General features: G+C 48.9%; 1 protein-coding gene across 6 annotated transcripts in view; it reads left to right on the top strand.

The window, feature by feature from the left end:
* OSBPL6 (oxysterol binding protein like 6) overlaps positions 1 to 19174 on the top strand; it is a 141946-nt gene that overhangs the window by 81666 nt on the left and 41106 nt on the right. For 4 of the 6 annotated variants that reach the window (XM_048485411.1, XM_048485413.1, XM_048485409.1 and 1 more), the window contains 6 exons: positions 439 to 492; positions 3410 to 3523; positions 3623 to 3793; positions 4690 to 4822; positions 6369 to 6472; positions 12194 to 12286. In XM_048485411.1, coding sequence (XP_048341368.1) covers positions 439 to 492; positions 3410 to 3523; positions 3623 to 3793; positions 4690 to 4822; positions 6369 to 6472; positions 12194 to 12286 — 669 coding nt within the window. The remainder of the gene's footprint in view (positions 1 to 438; positions 493 to 3409; positions 3524 to 3622; positions 3794 to 4689; positions 4823 to 6368; positions 6473 to 12193; positions 12287 to 19174) is intronic. The other 2 variants (XM_048485414.1, XM_048485412.1) reach the window with 1 other exon arrangement.

Below are 19174 nucleotides of genomic sequence, written 5' to 3'. Positions count from 1 at the left end.
TCAACCGGGCCAAACCAGCTGAATCCCACCACTGGTCCTGCTCTTTAATCAGTGATGTTATACTCACCTTCATAAATATGTTGGCATATAGCCAACTGCTCCATTTTGTCAGTTCTTTTAGGGGAACTGCATTTTTTTGTTGTTGAAGAGGAGCCAATGCATTGCTGATTCTCCCATGCTGTAAGGTAAATCTGTGCTAATATCTTTTTTGTCTTGGGGCAGAAGGTCAAGATGGAGTTATCATAATGACCAAAATAATAGACGTAAAGTGCTTTACGGCTTTATTTTGCTGCCAAAATCAACGTGAGCAAGTTGTGAATTCATTTTCAACCACATATTTATTATAAAGTACCACAGGAATATGTATTTTCCTTTGTAGATATGTGGATTTTTGTAATCCAGATTTCATTTAATCATTAACAAACTCTTTCTCTACAGCGCTTTTTTGTCCTGGATAACGGGATGTTGAAATACTCAAAATCACCGATTGATGTAAGTAAACCTGGAGCTGTTTTCAAAGCTGGACTTGCCTTTTGTTGTTACTTGAAGACTTACTCCCAGTAACAGTAGAACCTTGGAGCCAAAGTAGACATTACAGTGAGATCGTAATGATGGATCTCCTTTTTTAGTTTCAAGAACAGGTAACCGGAGCTGCTAATTTGATTGGGGAAATGATTCTAAAGGGAGGAGAGATGTTTAACCTTTTGTTTTGCATCATTTTTCAAGGTGCTCAAGGGTGGTCAAATTTTGTTTTCAGTCAGTACATAACCATTATTTGTGGTGGCCACCAGCTCCTCTCTTCCTTGGAGTGCTGTGCCCTAAACAGATATTTTTGGGGAAAATCAGGGACTGATTTTGTTTGATACAAAGCTTTGGAGAAGACAGAGAGCAGCACAGATATCTCTTGCTCCTTCTAGACCTTCTTAGATGAATGGTGCAAAATGATTCACTCTCTCTTTGCACCAGATGTTGGGAAGGGCCAAGAGTTAAAACGCTTGTAATGCTTGTTATCATTTTCCAAAAGCACTTTAACCATCATTAATGTTAATCATGGATCACTCTTAGCCAGGACTTACAACCATCTTCACACTACAGATTTATGCTGTGGTTAACAGTGAATCCCAGGTAGCATTAACCATGATTAAGTTCTGTACTGGTGGGATCATTCACATAAGAATGGATAGAGTTGGGTGGCCTTTGTAGTCCAGCAATTGCTACTGATATGTTGCTCTCTTTTAGAGATCAGGTGCGTTACTTTGGCACCACTCTGTGGGAATCTATAAAAATCTGCCTTATAAAGGATTGTGGATTTCCCCAGCAGGTGGCTTTTGCCGGCCAAGGGCTATACCTGACCATACCTACAATATTTCTAGGATCTCTTGTGTTCTGGGATCGAAGCTCTCCATTCCTGTGTGCAAATAAGTCCACTCCTGATGTTTCCAGTGACCAACAGTGGAATGACTAATGCAAGTGATTATATAGACTCCCAGTAGATTTTTGTGATCATATTAGACACATGTTATATGTCCTGGATATAATATACAAGTGGACATCACATCTACTTAATTCTTAGTAATTTAATTTGATCATGAATATTACTGATATAAGTAGCCTTCAATTGTAAAAAAAAAGGATAACCTTTTGGAAATTATATATACTGGAGAGGTGATGCACACTTGTATTCTCTGGAAAAAATATAATTAAATACTGACCCATAATCTGAAAATGTATTGTTTTTGTTATCACCACTGTGTATTTTACACACATTCTGTTTTGTCTGTTTTTCCCCCCTCTAAAGTTGGAATAAGCTCTGCGCTGCAGTTTCTTTTAACTTAATCAATATGATATTTCAAGGCAAATAATAACTTACTTTTGCCTCAAGGATTTTTTTTGCAGAAGGAGGAAGTTTTGTTTTGTTATAGAATATATTAAAATGTTTTGTTTGGTCATTGACTGTTTTGTTACATTATTTTAATTCCTCATTCCTGCAAGATTAGTGCATGTTGTATTGAAAGTGAAAATTCCATTGTTAAGCTTCTGGCAGATGCCAACTTAAATGTCCTGGAGTTAGCCGTGTTATAAGCTCTTATTAGGAAAGAGATGCCTTTTCTGAATTTATTTATATGGGCCATAGTTCAAAGAATCTCTGTGTGTGTTGGGGGGGGGGGTTGCATGAACTGCAAATGTTGTCAGAGTCTCCATATAATTTTTATTTACTATTTTCACTGCTGCAAAGACAAACTGCTTTTAAGGCGAACTTGTGTCTTGCCCCTTTTAACAGTGAGAATAGTTGCAACAGAGAAGTCAAAGGACGGTTCAAGTTTCTTGGGCTAGTCACGGCTTTTCGGAGCTCTCTCAGCCCCACCCACCTCACAGGGTGTTTGTTGTGAGGGGGGAAGGGCAAGGAGATTGTCAGCTCCTTTGAGTCTCCTATAGAAGAGAAAGGGGGGATATAAATCCAAACTCCTCCTCCTCCTCCTCCTCCTCCTCCTCCTCCTCCTCTTCTTCTTCTTCTTCTTCTTCTTCTTCTTCTTCTTCTTCTATGCACAGTTCTTGTTCACTTGCATATATAGCACATTTCTTTTATCGCCAGTCTTTTCTTTAGTGGCAGCTACTTCTGAATAATGAAAGATCCCCCAAAATGCTCCCCTCCCCTTAGCATGTTTCCAGAGTTGCTTACACACCAGAGTGATTTTGCGTGGTAGTCTGGTTGCTGATGCAACCAACGTTCCAGGGTCATCAGTTTCTCACCATTTTTAATGATGGTTTTCTTTTAACACCTAATATATATTGAAGATCTGCCCCATGCTCTCATATGACCTTCTGGATTCTCTGCCATTCCCGTTTTGTTTTGCTTTGTCATGCGGAAACATTAAAAAAAAGCACCAGACAGGCAAAATATGGGAAATCCTTAATATGGAAGCAGCTCAGGTGTTAAACATGAACTAGGAAGAGCAGCACAAATAAAGCTTTTTTTAAAAAAAAATCCTGGAGCAGATTTGGGGGGGGGGGTTCCCTGGGGACCACAAGAGCTACTTTACAACAGTTAACAAACTGCCATTAGCTCACCAATTTTTAAATTAATTCTTAGATTTTCAAATCTTCTTTAGTTTTGCAAAATTCCATCTAATATTTTTTCACCAATCTCCAACTATTAAATCTTGAGGAGCAAAAAAAAAAAAAAAAGGACCGTGCATTACTAGCTTCGTTATACCCCTCCCAGTGAAAGGAGCTTGATAGTTTTCCTAACTGCCTCCCTCTTTCTCCGACTTTTCTTGCTAACATGTTCTTTGATGAAACTGAACTGTCGCCCAATAAATAATATACTCCTATTAGACCTGTTCTGAAGCGTTGCAATTGTTTTATTTTTCTAGGCTGATCATGGTGTTTGCTATGATTTATTTTCCAGACTCAGAAAGGGAAGGTCCACGGGAGCATAGATGTTGGTTTATCAGTTATGTCAATTAAAAAGAAAGCTCGTCGGATAGACCTGGATACAGAAGAGCACATCTACCACTTGAAAGTAAGGAGCATGTCCGTCAGTTTTCTTCCCTACTTTCCACAGTCAAATTACATGATGAAAGTCAGATGCCATTATGAACTCTGCATTTTCGCTGACTAGGTAAAATCCCAGGATTCATTCGATGCTTGGGTATCAAAGCTGCGCCACCATAGACTGTATCGGCAGAATGAGATTGTACGATCACCACGAGATGCCAGCTTCCACATATTCCCTCCCGCATCAACCACTGAGTCTTCACCTGCTGCTAATGTCGCTGTATTGGAGACAAAGGTACAAAGGCATCCCCTTACGGGAGAATCCCTATCTTGCTAAATCCACAAAAGGCCATATTCAGTTGTTTATTAGGCTCTTTGATACACTGTGCAGTAAGACAGCGAGGATTTGTGGTGTTTTGCTGTTTTTTGAAGTCTGCTTGTTCAAGATAAATAACTTGATTAGGCTCTTCCCATTCCTATAGCTTACTCAAAATATGTATATTTATATGAGAGTCAGTATGTGCAGTGGTTAGAATAGGGGTGGCCAGCCTATGGTTCTCCAGATGTTTATGGGCTACAATTTCCATCAGCTCCTGGCAGGGGTTGATGGGAATTGTAGTCCATGAACATCTGGAGAACCATAGGTTGGCCACCCCTGGGTTAGAGAGTCAGACTGGGCTCTGGGAGGCCCAGGTTCCAATCCCCAATCTGCCATAAAAGCTTGGTGAGTGATTTTGGACCAGTCTTCCGGGGTTGTTGTGAGGGTAAAATGGAGGAGAGGATAATAATGTCAGCTGCTTTGGGTCCCTGTTGGGAGGAAAAAATCGGGTATAATCAAAGTAAATAAATAAATATATGCATTTGTTGAACAGTTTGCCAGATATTATCAACCACAGCAAATACTGTTCTCAGTTGCAAAATGGACGCCTCTAGCCATGTGAAGAATTTCCAAAAGAGGCAGTACTAAAAGAGGAGGAAGATATATGGCTGCAATGTTTTTTTCATTTTGGCGCATCTTTCCAAAGATCATTTATGGGGTTTCCAGTAGACTAGAGTGACAAATTTGTGTTTCCAAGAGGGGATAATGTTTGTTTCCTTCTATGATTTAGGGGTTTTTTAAAAAAGAAAACAATTGACAAATCTACCCTCTGCCCATTCAGTACAGTGTTTACTTAAATGTATTTTATTTAGGTACCACAGCATAGCTTTCCATGGCAGCCATCCATCCCTTGCAGTAGCAGCCTTCCTGAGACATGCACCACTGGGCAAAGTAAAGTCGTGGCTTGGCTGCAGAACTCTGAGGAGATGGACCGATGTGCAGAAGGTCAGTCTCACCGTTGCTTTATGTCCAGCTTCCCCTTTGAGCCATTATTAGTTCTCCTGCTGTGAAACCATATTTCTTGTCCAGTCAGCAACAGAGAAATACGTAGAATGTAAATTACAGCCTTTTGGTTCTGTGGGAGGATATGTGTTTAATCATTGTGATGTTAATTTATTTTGTTTGTTGCACTAAAAAAAATTAGTAGCTTCATTTCAAAGTTACCTTTGTTGGTTGTAATAAAAAAAATTCTTAGCTTTATTTCAAAGTTACCATTTTTTCTTCCCTCACTTGTCATGGGAAGCATTGTTTCCAAAGCTGCCAAGATGAAGATTTTCACTGACTACTAGTCAGACTGGATAAGTTCTTTCATGAGACCCAGTCAGTATTTTCCTTTCACCTTTAAGTCGTCTTTAGCCCTCAGCTAGTAGCTGGCAGATACTTCTCACTGAATTGTCTTAACCCAAATTCTGGTTTTAAACGAAATTATATTAAGGGGTCAGAATCTCACTGGAGTCTTCACTGGCCCTCCTGATCCATGGAGAATAAATTATTTATTTGTTAAAACACATATGCCCCATGAAAGCTTTTAGCTAGATAATGTGATTTATGGAGGAGAAGTCAATCTATGGCTACCAATCTTGATCCTCCTTGATCTCAGATTGCAAATGCCTTAGCAGACCAGGTGCTCAGGAGCAGCAGCAGCAGAAGGCCATTGCTTTCACCTCCTGCATATGAGCTCCCAAAGGACCTGGTGGGCCACTGCGAGTAGCAGAATGCTGGACTAGATGGACTCTGGTCTGATCCAGCAGGCTAGTTCTTATGTTCTTATGTTCTTAATGTCTAAGGCAGTGTTTACCAACCTTTTCAATGTCACGGTACCCTTGACCTCACTCTTCATATCTCATGGTACCCCTGCCATCCCCCCCACCTTCCCCTCCCAGTGCCCCTGCTTGCACCACCCCCCACCTTCCCCTTCCAGGGTGAAGGGAAGAACTGGGGGAGGGGCAGGAAGTGGCTGCTGACCTTGTGGCAGGCCCTGCCCCGAGCCAGCTCCATGTCCTTGCTGGCGCCGGCAGGAGACACCACAAAAGTGAAGGGGGGGGGGGGTAGCATTGCCATGGTACCCCTGGGTAGTTGGTAGATAGACAACTGCAAGCAGAATAAAAAACATTTTGAAAATATCCCACAAGTTAGTAAAATTAGAGTCAATAATAAGCCAGTTACCCTCAGAATCAAAGTTTTTTACTTGATACCTAAAAACAAGATAAACAAAGTGCCTGGGTGACTGTTATTGTGTGGGGGCCCCAAATTTGAGGAACCGCAATGAAAAAGGTTCTTTCTCTGATCCTTCTGAATATATGGAGCTAGTGTGCACTGGCTTATGGGCGCCTATGGGAACTGTTGCAAAAAGTTGTTTATTTTCTACATCAGGCGGTGTGCCTGTGATTCTACATTTACAGGGGAAAGTACTCTCCTCTGTGGCATGAGATACCTTGGCAAAGAAGATCTTAGTTAGGGTAACTAATGTACATTTTTGTATGTGTATTAGATCTCACGCACTGCCAGTCAAACCTTGTGGAACTCAGTAAAATTCTTCAAAACTTAGAAATACTGCAGAGAACTCAGTCAGCCCCAAACTTCACAGATATACAGGTAAAATATGTTTTCAAAACTCTGAAAATGATTGTGTAAGCGTGTGTGTGTATATATATAAAGTTGGATCTTGGAGATCCATTCCACTAAAAGTGACTCTTTCCCCTAGTGCAGGGGTCGGGAACCTGCGGCTCGCGAGCCGCAAACGGCTCTTTAGAGCCTGTGGTGCGGCTCCACGCCCCTTCCTGGGCAGCGTGGGATTCCGCCCCCTTCCCCCGCGCAGAGACTGCCGCCGTGCCGCCGTCCCGACGGGGGGGGGAGAGAAGAAAGCGGCCTCCCCGCCGCCGCCGCCGCCGCCGCCCACGCCGCCTCCAGCAAGACAGAAAGCGGCCTCCGCGCCTACGCCCCCCCCCCCAGAGAAGAAAGCGGCTCCGCGCCACCGCCCCCCCCAAGAGAAAAAAGCGGCCTCCGTGCTGCCGCCCTCAGGGGAGAGAGAAGAAAGCTGCCTCCGCTGCCACACCGCCCCACGCAGGGGGGGAAGAGAAAAAAGCTGCCTCCCAGGGAAGAGAAGAAAGTGGCCTCCTCGAGCCACCGCCGCCCCTCCCAAAAGAAAAACGCCAGCACCAGCCATGCGCCCAAAACTCCCCGAAACAGCTCCGCCCTGGAGTTGGCAACGCGGGTGATTTTTTTTTTGAGCAAAGGTCAAAAAAGAAGGGAGGGGGAAGGAGCCGCAACAGTGGTGAAAGTGAAACCAGCTGAAGCAGCAACAGAAGCAGCAGAGTCGAAACAACAGCCTCCGCTGCCTCCCCCCCAGAGAAAAAAGCGGCCTCCGCGCCTCCGTCCGCCCCCCCACAGAGGGGGGGGGAGAGAAGGAAGTGGAATCCCCCCCCCCCCAGGGTGCGGCTCCATGAATTTTCTTTTCCGGGGAAAATGGGCCCAAATGGCTCTTTGAGTCTAAAAGGTTCCCGACCCCTGCCCTAGTGCAAGGAGGGCTTTTTGCAACAGAAGAAGGTGCCACTTTTAGTGGAACGGAGCCACAGAGTCAGTCCAATATGTTCTTTATTTGAAGCATTTGATATAATTTCCAAAGGATGCCAGTGATCTTTTTTTTGTGGAGAAGCATACTATTATCAAGTTTAAAATGTGCGGAATAATAACCTGGGGGTCTGTTCAAGTTCAGTGGTGACTATTAATATAAAAGTTGTGTTTTTTTTCAGATTTGCACAGTTATTTAATTTGCATAGTTTGTGTCAAATATGTCACATTCAGCTTTTTGTTAGTAAATTAGACTGCCGTATGGAAGGAGGGTTGAAATCTTGCTTTATTGACATTTGTCTTTATTTGTTTACTTGAAATATTTGTGGGTCACTTTATATTTCTTAACAGAGACCACATGGAGCGGCCTTATACTGAGTCAGACCCATGTATTGCCAACCTGGGCAAAGTCACAATGTAATTGTTCTTCTGTCACGATCAATGCGATGGACCCCCCCACCTTCCGAACTGTCTGAGGCAGGCTAGCCCTCGCCTTCCGAACTGTCTGAGGCAGGCTAACCCTCGCCTTCCGAACTGTCTGAGGCAGGCTAGCCCTCGCCTTCCGAACTGTCTGAGGAAGGCTAGCCCTCCCCTTCCGAACTGTCTGAGGCAGGCTAGCCCTCGCCTTCCTGACTGTCTGAGGCAGGCTAGCCCTCACCTTCCGGACTGTCTGAGGCAGGCTAGCCCTCACCTTCCTGACTGTCTGAGGCCGGAGGGCTGGCTCCTGTCCTTCCTGGACTGTCTGGGAGGGCAGGCTAGCCCCTCTCCTTTCCTGGACCACTGTCTGGGGCAGGCTAGCCCTCTACCTTCCTCGAACTGTCTGAGGCAGGCTAGCCCTCACCTTCCGAACTGTCTGAGGCAGGCTAGCCCTCCCCTTCCGAACTGTCTGAGGCAGGCTAGCCCTCGCCTTCCTGACTGTCTGAGGCAGGCTAGCCCTCACCTTCCGGACTGTCTGAGGCAGGCTAGCCCTCACCTTCCTGACTGTCTGAGGCAGGCTAGCCCTCGCCTTCTGACTGTCTGAGGCAGGCTAGCCCTCTCCTTCCGAACTGTCTGAGGCAGGCTAGCCCTCACCTTCCGAACTGTCTGAGGCAGGCTAGCCTTCGCCTTCCTGACTGTCTGAGACAGGCTAGCCCTCACCTTCCTGAATGTCTGAGGCAGGCTAGCCCTCCCCTTCCGAACTTTCTGAGGCAGGCTAGCCCTCACCTTCCGGACTGTCTGAGGCAGGCTAGCCCTCGCCTTCCGAACTGTCTGAGGCAGGCTAGCCCTCACCTTCCGAACTGTCTGAGGCAGGCTAGCCCTCCCCTTCCGAACTGTCTGAGGCAGGCTAGCCCTCACCTTCCGAACTGTCTGAGGCAGGCTAGCCCTCGCCTTCCTGACTGTCTGAGGCAGGCTAGCCCTCGCCTTCCGAACTGTCTGAGGCAGGCTAACCCTCACCTTCCGAACTGTCTGAGGCAGGCTAGCCCTCACCTTCCGAACTGTCTGAGGCAGGCTAGCCCTCGCCTTCCTGACTGTCTGAGGCAGGCTAGCCCTCCCCTTCCGAACTGTCTGAGGCAGGCTAGCCCTCCCCTTCCGAACTGTCTGAGGCAGGCTAGCCCACTCCCTTCCCAACTGGTTCTGAGGCAGGCTAGCCCTCACCTTCCGAACTGTCTGAGGCAGGCCTAGCCCTCAGCCCTTCCCTGACTGTCTGAGGCAGGCCTAGCCCTCGCTTCTTTCCTGACTGTCTGAGGCAGGCTAACCCCTCACCTTCTTCGAGCACTGCCTCTGGAGGTGCAGGCTAGCCCTGCCTGGAACTGTCTGAGGCAGGCTAGCCCTCGCCTTCCTGACTGTCTGAGGCAGGCTAGCCCTCCCCTTCCGAACTGTCTGAGGCAGGCTAGCCCTCACCTTCCGAACTGTCTGAGGCAGGCTAGCCCTCGCCTTCCTGACTGTCTGAGGCAGGCTAGCCCTCCCCTTCCGAACTGTCTGAGGCAGGCTAGCCCTCACCTTCCGAACTGTCTGAGGCAGGCTAGCCCTCGCCTTCCTGACTGTCTGAGGCAGGCTAACCCTCACCTTCCTGAATGTCTGAGGCAGGCTAGCCCTCGCCTTCCGGACTGTCTGAGGCAGACTAGCCCTCACCTTCCGGACTGTCTGAGGCAGACTAGCCCTCACCTTCCGAACTGTCTGAGGCAGGCTAGCCCTCACCTTCCGGACTGTCTGAGGCAGACTAGCCCTCACCTTCCGAACTGTCTGAGGCAGGCTAGCCCTCGCCTTCCTGACTGTCTGAGGCAGGCTATCCATTCTCTGACCAGGCTAGTCAGATTTCTCGCCTTTTCCAAGAACTGAGCAGCTTCAGAAGGTAGCATGTGGTGATTTAAAAGCACTATAACTCAGCCCCCAGCAGGTAAAAGGAGCCCGTTATTTTACTTTTGGCAAATCCCATTCTCAAGGCACCAAATAATACTGACAACCCAGTCCAGAGCTATTGGGCAGGATGGGGAGAGCATGACTCTGGCACTGCCCTGCCCCCTCCAAAAGGCTTTCCTGTGGTGTGGGAAGCCCAAAAAGTTAAAATAATCCCCCCCCCCCAAAAAGTCTCCATAGAGGAAAGTGGAGATATGCTGTGAAAATCATAGCATATCCCCAAGACCGGCTCCACCTGCGTAAGGGGGCTAAAAAGGCAGTGGAAACGGACCAAGGTTGGCTTCACCCCAGGAATGCCCCCTCTTATTCCTCAGAAGATCTTTCCCTGTCTGGTTTATATATGTGGCACCCTGTGGAAAGACTCTGGTCTTCCACCTCCACTTCAGCCCCACAATAAACAACCATCATTTCTCTTATCTGGGTATAATTTTTGCTCTCATAACTCAAGCTGTCACTGTCAGATGACTGAAATACAACCTTTGGCCGTTTCCCCACTCACCCTGACGCCCCCTATGCTGCGCGCTGCTCTCAGTGCCCGGCATCCCTGGTGCGCGCCCGGGCGTCCCCACGACCCCGTGCTCTGCGCAGGGCCATCAAAAGGCACCGTTTTCTCCAGCGCCAAGGATGCCGCGTGCTGAGGGGGCGCGACAGCGGCATCTTCGGGGCGGCTGCACTGTCGCCACCCCTGTCATGGGGAGTGCCCCGGGACCCCGCTCTACTTGAGGAGAGTAGCGCGGGGCTTAAGGTAAGTGGGGAAAGGTCCTTAGAGAAGATATGTTTCACACAGTTAAGGCAGTTAGATGTTCACACAAAGGAATCCGAATCCAAAAGCATACTCCAGTTTTTCTTGTTAGAGAGATATCCTCCTCCCTCTCTGAGTCATCCAGTTGTTACACCAATCAGAGTGCAGGTTAGCGCATCCAATCAGGTTGCTTCCCCTCTTCCTAGGGTTTTTATTCCCCACTCTGAAATGTAAACAGCTTCTCAGACAGACCTGCAGATTTTAGACTCATACTGTGCAGTCCATCCCAATCAGCGTTGTCTACTCGACTGGCAGCCGCTTTCCAGGGTCTCAGGCAGAGGATTATTGAAGTCTCCTACTATCTGGTCATTTTAACTGGATTTGCCATAAATTGAACCGGGGACCATATTCTACATCCCAAGCAGATGCTCTGCCACTGAATCAGAGCCCCACCCTGGGCTTGGCTCACAACATTGACTTAAAAATACAAAAATAAGTATTGAAATGACTGAACTACAGTTAGCATAATCACAGTTTTAAATGTTTCAAAATAGAGCATAAAATAGCATTCACCATAAAGCAGGAGGGATAAGCAATATAGGATGTTAAAAAAACATAATAAGATGAAACCATAATAAAAAAAAACTTTAATGCAAAAATAGCAGCAGAGTGCTCTTAAAAACCAGGAATCAATAGAATAGCAAAATATATCATTTTAAGAAGAAGCTGAAGATAAAAAAAACTGATAGTGTAATAACTGGCAATAGAAACCGTCTTGAAGCAAAAAAATAGAAGCAGAATGGTTGTAAAAACAGATAATCAATATGCCATAGGCTAAATTAACTCAAAACAGCAGAGAGAACAGAGGGAAAATTCCTTGGCAAACTCTTCAGAAAACAGAATAAGAATGGCTTAAGTAAATGGATTTTAACCTGGGACCGATAACTTAAAACTACACTGGCATATATCCAGCTGCAGAGTTCCTGTGATGAAATGGCATTTCCAATTTCAGGAGAGGGGAACCCATTAACAGCTACTGCCCGTTCCTACTATAGACCCCCACTTCGGCCAAGATGTTGCTTGTGAGGGTCCATTGACCCCCATGACCAAAATTTCCGGGAATTCAGTGGGCTGCACAGGAGGGAAAAGGTGGAAAGCCTATGGATGATTGTATATGTTCGATGGTCAGCAAATGAACAGTTGTGGGAAGGGAATTCCACAGCTGAAAAGTCACAACACAGATGGTGAGAGAACTGTCTCTAGCAATTCTGCAGTGTTACCTCAGAAAACGGTGGCGCACGATGCAAGTCTTACAACAATGGTCTCAACAGCACATTAGTGTGGGAGAGGGCTGTCAATTAGGTACATAAATGTTAGTTGGAAAATGCGTAGATACATAGCTTTAGGATTGTGGTCTTCGTTCGCTTCTCAGATTGTCTGAAATGGGCACAGTGTTCGCTTTGCTTGTGGAACAGGGGCTAACATTTTTAGCCCGCTCTTTCGTTTGTTGAAGACGTTACTAAAATTCTTGTTACTAACTTTTTCTTATTGTCTGTATGCAGGCTTTAACACAACGCTTTGTTGCTTTTAACTGTTTTGTAACGTAGGCTAACTGTGTAGATATTTCAAAGAAAGACAAGCGTGTCACGAGAAGATGGCGAACAAAAAGTGTCAGCAAAGATGCTAAAATACAACTTCAGGTATTTCCCCCCTTTCCTGTTGTTTCCTTTTCTTACATTGCCGTTGTAAGCAATAAATAGTTACAGCAACAGGAACATTCCAGCCATTTTTGAGGCACTGATTTTTAAGGCGTTTTTCATTTGAAGAACAAGGCCCAGCGCTCAGAGATTATTTTTCTTCCCATCTCCACTCTTTTCCCTTTCTTCTGTTAATATGTGGAAGAATTTATAGAATGAGAGAAATAGGAAGAATAATGCTGTTGGAATAGGGTGTGTGTGTGGAATGCTGGCTGGAATTGGTTAAATTAGGAAGGTTAAATGGCTTGAGAGAGCTGAATGCGATTCTTCATTTTGCCCCATTGAACCAAAGACTTCCATCACACACGTCGTATCACCAAGTGAGCTGAAAAAATGCCTGAATTTTGTTTTGCCGCTATGGCAAAGGAGAGAAACACAATGTGAGCAGCATGAGCCTAACACTTTCTGAGGAAGGCAAAAATAGCTACCTCTTTGGATTCTGGCTTCTGTGTGGGCAGGCCAGCCGTGGAAAAGATTTCCATAGCTTTCCTGTAGGTTGTTTCCCCACTTACCTTTTGTTGCGTGCTACTCGCGGCAAGTAACGTGGGGTCCCGCTGCACTCCCCACTGTGCCAGTGGCGACAGCACAGCAACCCCAAATCTGCCGCTCTCCTTCCCTCTCAGCGTGAGGCATTTCTGTTCCTGGATGGAACAGCACCTTTTTGAACACCCCCCGCTCTGTGCGGGGGAGGGGGGAAGCCCAGGGGTGTGACTGCCGGTTTCAAGATGGAAGCTTTGGAGGCTGCCCCCAAATGCTCCCTTCCCTCCCTCTGCCTTTGCGCCCTGCTGCAAAAACGGGGACAGAAAAGGGTTTTTAAAAAAGAAGACAGGAGGCACGTTCCTGCGGTGGGGAGTAAGACTTCGCGCTCAAAAGCGATGATTCAAAGGAGAGCTTTTTGCCTCAGTGTTTTTTTTAAGTGGAGAATTGGCCTTAGACAACGAGGAGGCAGAGATAAGTGTGGGAGTCTTATTCTTGGAATGCTTTTGAATTTCTCATCCCTGATCTTCTGACCCTCAAATCTCCATTGCCATGTAAGTTCTTTTTCGGGTGAATCAGTCCAGTGTTTCTTTATTTTCTGGCTCCCTTGCACTCAGTTTTCCCTATGAAATGTATGTGCTTTTCAGTGTTGTTTGTGTGCTGACAAATCAGCAGTAGATATTATGGCTTGCATCCAACAAGTCGCATGTGGAACACCAAATTCCTTGTTTCCCTTCTCCCCCTTTCAGTCCTGGAAATATTATTCCTTGAGTGGCAGGACCCACACGGGTGGACAGGCATGCAGGCTGGGTGGCCACTGCGAAGAGGAGGAAGAGAACAAAATCATTCCTCCTCCATTAGTGGAATTGCATGTATGCATACCAAATACATTTAATACAAACATGGTTTAAAATACGTATTTCGAAGGAATCTATTTAACAGGCCAGAATTTTGTTTTCCTGTTCAGCTGCCAAAAAGGAAAAAAGGTGAACGCCAGAAAAAGAAATCAAGGCATGATCTCTCCTGTCATGCGTGAGGCCACACCTCCGCCAAGATCTCAATGGAACCACTCCCCTCAACGTGCCCCCACTTCAGTACCCTGACTGATAACCTCATAGCAGTGGCGTAGGAGGTTAAGAGCTTGTGTATCTAATCTGGAGGGTTTGATTCCCAGCTCTGCCACCTGAGTTGTGGAGGCTTATCTGGGGAATTCAGATTAGCCTGTACACTCCCACACACACCAGCTGGGTGACCTTGGGCTAGTCACAGCTTCTCGGAGCTCTCTCAGCCCCACCTACCTCACAGGGTGTTTGTTGTGAGGGGGGAAGGGCAAGGAGATTGTAAGCCCCTTTGAGTCTCCTGCAGGAGAGAAAGGGGGGTTATAAGTACAAACTCCTCCTCCTCCTCCTCCTCCTCCTCCTCTTCTTCTTCTTCTGCTTCTGCTTCTGCTTCTGCTTCTTCTGCTTCTTCTGCTTCTTCTGCTTCATATCCAGTGTTGGGATTCAAATAATTTAACAACCGGTTCCGGAGGTGGGATTCAAATAATTTAACAACTGGTTGTTTACAAGCACCATTTTAACAACCGGTTCTGCCGGTGGGAACCTGCTGAATCCCACCACTGCTCATATCTAACTTTGCACTTGCTCTGTCCTCCTTTCAGCTCCGCACACAGCCCAGAACAACAGTTAGATAACCTCTCAGTTAAACTGGGAACGCTGCAGGACATAGAGAAAAATAACAGCTGAATCCTGTAATTTGGTCACTACCCGTTCCAGTTAGTTTCGATGAGTTTAGACATTGAATAAATGCTTCATCCAAAAAGTAATTAGAAACAGGGCTTTCAAAATGGTGACAAGATCCAGCTTGACAGGAACTACTAAATGATCCATTTCATTTTTGGGGCGAGAATCCTACCAATTGTCTTTTTTTTCATCCCCAAACACAAAACGCCTACCCAATCTTTTCAGCACTCAATCTCAATTCCTGAGAGTGAGTTTATTTGCATAATTTTTCAGGTGCTAATTAGAACAGTGGTTTAACATGCACTTTCTGGTATTCTTGACTACTACGCAGAAATTCAAAGTCTAATAAAGAAAATGCAGATACTAATGGCCCTGTGATTGATACTGACATTTGCAGTCACTGCTTAATTATGCCTATGAAACATTATTCTAAATAATGCAACTTCACGTTCTCAGCAGGTATTGATGGAATTTTAAAAACCTCCAAGATCCCCCCCCCCCCCAGATTGTTTCATTATTTGGTTGAAACTGGAAGAAAGGAAAATTTGCCATGTTGGGGATGTTGTGTTTACAACTTGGGCAGAACAGCATCAGTAACACAAATGATCAGGCATTAGAATCATAGAATAGGAAGAGACCACAAGTCCAACCCCCTGCAATGCAACAATACACAATTAAAGCACTCCTGACCAGAGGTGGGATCCAGCAAGTTCTCACAGGTTCCTGAGAGTAGGTTACTAATTATTTGTGTGTGCCGAGAGGGGGTTACTAATTGGTGATTTTCCCACGTGATTTTTGCCTTAGTTACGCCCCTCCTCTCAGCAGTAGTGCGCAGAACTTGAAGCAGTCTAGCAGGAGGTGCACCGGCGTGTGTGGCACCCTGCGCCTGCGTGCATTTGTTTCCTGCCCAAGGACCGGTGCAGTGGCTGCGTCCTTGCCACAGCCCCGCCCAGGAATGCCCCGCCCTCAGAATGCCCCGCCACACCCCCTTGTGTCCTGCCCAGCCCCATTGGCACTACGCCACAATTTGAATCCCACCACCATGGGAACCTTTTACTAAAAATTTTGGATCCCACCACTGCTCCTGACAGATGGCCATCCAAACTCTGTTTAAAAAACCTCCAAATATGGAGACTCCACCACACTCCAAGTTCTGCCTAATAAGTGGAATCTCTTTTCCTGCACCTTGAATCCATCAGTCCTTGTCGTAGTCTCTGGAACAGCAGAAAACAAAACAACCTTGCCCCATTGTCAATATTCAAACATTTAAACATAGGTATCATGTCACCCCTTAACCTTCTCTCCTCCAAACTAAACACACCCAGTTCCCAAAGTCTCTCCTCTTAGGGCATGGAATCCAGACCTTGTACCTTTTACCATTCTGGTTGCTCTCCTCTGGACCTGTTCCAGCCTGTCAGTGTTCTTGAATTGTGTCCCAGAACTGGACACTATTCCAGGTGAGGCCTGACTAATGCCGAACAGTGGTACTATTATGTCCCTCAATCTAGACACTATATTCCTATGGATGCAGCCCAGAATTGAATTGGCTTTCTCAGCTGCCGCATCACACTGCTGACTCGTGTTCAGTTTCTGGCCTACTCACAGCCCTATCCGGGGTTGGGGGGCTGAATCCATCAGTAGAAGCAGCACAGGCTTCCACTGGTGGAAATACCCTCTTAATAGCACTTGCCCTGGCGGAGAAGTAAACCGTCAGCATGCAGCCACTGCAAATAATGTTTTGAGGCTGCAAATGAAACATTTTGCGGAGAAAAGAATGCAGAACTCCTTGAAGTAAATGTTTTCTTTCCTGCCCCTAAACATTTTGAATTATCTGTGTGGAAAGGGCCATTATCTGTTCAGGTGGGATCCAGATTAATTTGCAACAGCAGAACATAACTTTCCTGCCTCTCTGTTGCCGTCTGAGGGTGGAACCCCTTAGGCGAAGTCCTTATCCAATAATTGCGCCACTCTTTTGCTGGGGTAAATCAATTGGCCATAGCCATCTTTATTGATCGAGCAGAAGTGTGTAGGCCTAGCATGGGTCTTGATCTGATCAGGTATGCATCATGGCGAAGCTCCCACGGGCGGATGCCTCGTACAGGAGCTTTGCTCCACTGTGGGACTCTGCGGGGCGGATGGTCCTGGCAAGAGGTGTTCCCCAGACGCCCTGTTCGGCAGGGCGGTTGCCCCTTGCCCCTGTCAGCCACTCCCAAGGGAAAGGGATAGCTCCCTAGCTCCCTTCCCTTGGCCCTTCCAGATCAATACCCATGCGCCAAAACCACCACAAGAGCAACAGGGGCCAAATGTTTTCTCTTCACCCCAGCCACTCCCATGAGAAAAAGTATAGAGAATGGGTTTGAAAACTATGAACTCGAAGTCCTCTGTGGGTGCATGAAACTTGTTGCATCGGTCTCTGATTTAGGGGCACAAACTAGCCAATAGTTTTCACTTATTCCAGTAAAGGCTGTAGCAGATAATCTTCCCGATTAATGAACTTCTATAATTTTTTAAAAATCCCATTACGAAAACAACTAACAGAAAAATCAATTCAGCATGGCACAATGATATCCTTTTGAATTATGACACTGGGCATCGAAGTGTTTCGAAAAAGTTAGACTATCACAAATTAATTTCACATTGTACTGTCAGACTCGAGCCTTTGAAGAGCCTTGTCAGGATAATGATAAATGATATTTCTGGCATCTGAATTCTTTCAGATGTGTTTTCTATCTTTCTGTCGGCTTCATAGCGTCACACACTCTATAACGGTGATATTAAAATCTCTATTCAAGCGAAAGAATGTCAAAAGGTAAGTCACTTACGATTAAGGATTCTGTGGATAAACCCATGGTTTAATTTTCAATGTGTAAACAATTTTTATCTGCTTTTGCTGAATGGTATCAATATGTAGAGGATCTGGGAATATTATCAAGGTTTTTGTTTTTGTTGGAAAAAATACCAAATGGATGCGCCACGTCTGGGTCTCCTGCATCCTGTGAAGAGAAAGGAGACTCTTTAGTGTGAATAATTTGCCATAAACTCATTCATTAGCAGATATTCATCTCAGAATATATTTATTCTGTCACTGCCAAAGTAACTTGGAATGACTGATAGATATTTTCCTTTTGACCTTCCGTGTTCAGTGAAATTAATGGCCCATTATTCTCGCTGCCTGTTCAGCAGGGGCTGACAATTTGACTAAAATACTTTTTATTGACAGCCTAGTTAATGTTGTAAGTTATGTTTGCAGACTTACTAATGGCTTTGGATCAGCACAACAACAAGTGACAGTGAGGAATGTTTTGGCATTGGGGAATGTACACTCTTTGGCAAAAAGTTGTTCATTAGTGTCTGAGGGGACGAATGGGAGCTCCTGACCTTGAAGGGTCCCCCCCCCCCCCACCCCCCCCCCCCCCCACCCCCCCCCCCCCCCACCCCCCCCCCCCCCCACCCCCCCCCCCCCCCACCCCCCCCCCCCCCCACCCCCCCCCCCCCCCACCCCCCCCCCCCCCCACCCCCCCCCCCCCCCACCCCCCCCCCCCCCCACCCCCCCCCCCCCCCACCCCCCCCCCCCCCCACCCCCCCCCCCCCCCACCCCCCCCCCCCCCCACCCCCCCCCCCCCCCACCCCCCCCCCCCCCCACCCCCCCCCCCCCCCACCCCCCCCCCCCCCCACCCCCCCCCCCCCCCACCCCCCCCCCCCCCCACCCCCCCCCCCCCCCACCCCCCCCCCCCCCCACCCCCCCCCCCCCCCACCCCCCCCCCCCCCCACCCCCCCCCCCCCCCACCCCCCCCCCCCCCCACCCCCCCCCCCCCCCACCCCCCCCCCCCCCCACCCCCCCCCCCCCCCACCCCCCCCCCCCCCCACCCCCCCCCCCCCCCACCCCCCCCCCCCCCCACCCCCCCCCCCCCCCACCCCCCCCCCCCCCCACCCCCCCCCCCCCCCACCCCCCCCCCCCCCCACCCCCCCCCCCCCCCACCCCCCCCCCCCCCCACCCCCCCCCCCCCCCACCCCCCCCCCCCCCCACCCCCCCCCCCCCCCACCCCCCCCCCCCCCCACCCCCCCCCCCCCCCACCCCCCCCCCCCCCCACCCCCCCCCCCCCCCACCCCCCCCCCCCCCCACCCCCCCCCCCCCCCACCCCCCCCCCCCCCCACCCCCCCCCCCCCCCACCCCCCCCCCCCCCCACCCCCCCCCCCCCCCACCCCCCCCCCCCCCCACCCCCCCCCCCCCCCACCCCCCCCCCCCCCCACCCCCCCCCCCCCCCACCCCCCCCCCCCCCCACCCCCCCCCCCCCCCACCCCCCCCCCCCCCCACCCCCCCCCCCCCCCACCCCCCCCCCCCCCCACCCCCCCCCCCCCCCACCCCCCCCCCCCCCCACCCCCCCCCCCCCCCACCCCCCCCCCCCCCCACCCCCCCCCCCCCCCACCCCCCCCCCCCCCCACCCCCCCCCCCCCCCACCCCCCCCCCCCCCCACCCCCCCCCCCCCCCACCCCCCCCCCCCCCCACCCCCCCCCCCCCCCACCCCCCCCCCCCCCCACCCCCCCCCCCCCCCACCCCCCCCCCCCCCCACCCCCCCCCCCCCCCACCCCCCCCCCCCCCCACCCCCCCCCC

This window comes from Sphaerodactylus townsendi, linkage group LG02, assembly GCF_021028975.2.
Source record: "Sphaerodactylus townsendi isolate TG3544 linkage group LG02, MPM_Stown_v2.3, whole genome shotgun sequence".
In the NCBI taxonomy this organism is placed as follows: Eukaryota; Metazoa; Chordata; class Lepidosauria; order Squamata; family Sphaerodactylidae; genus Sphaerodactylus; species Sphaerodactylus townsendi.
Note: the sequence above shows the minus strand (reverse complement) of the source record. Positions and strands in the feature narration are given on the sequence as shown.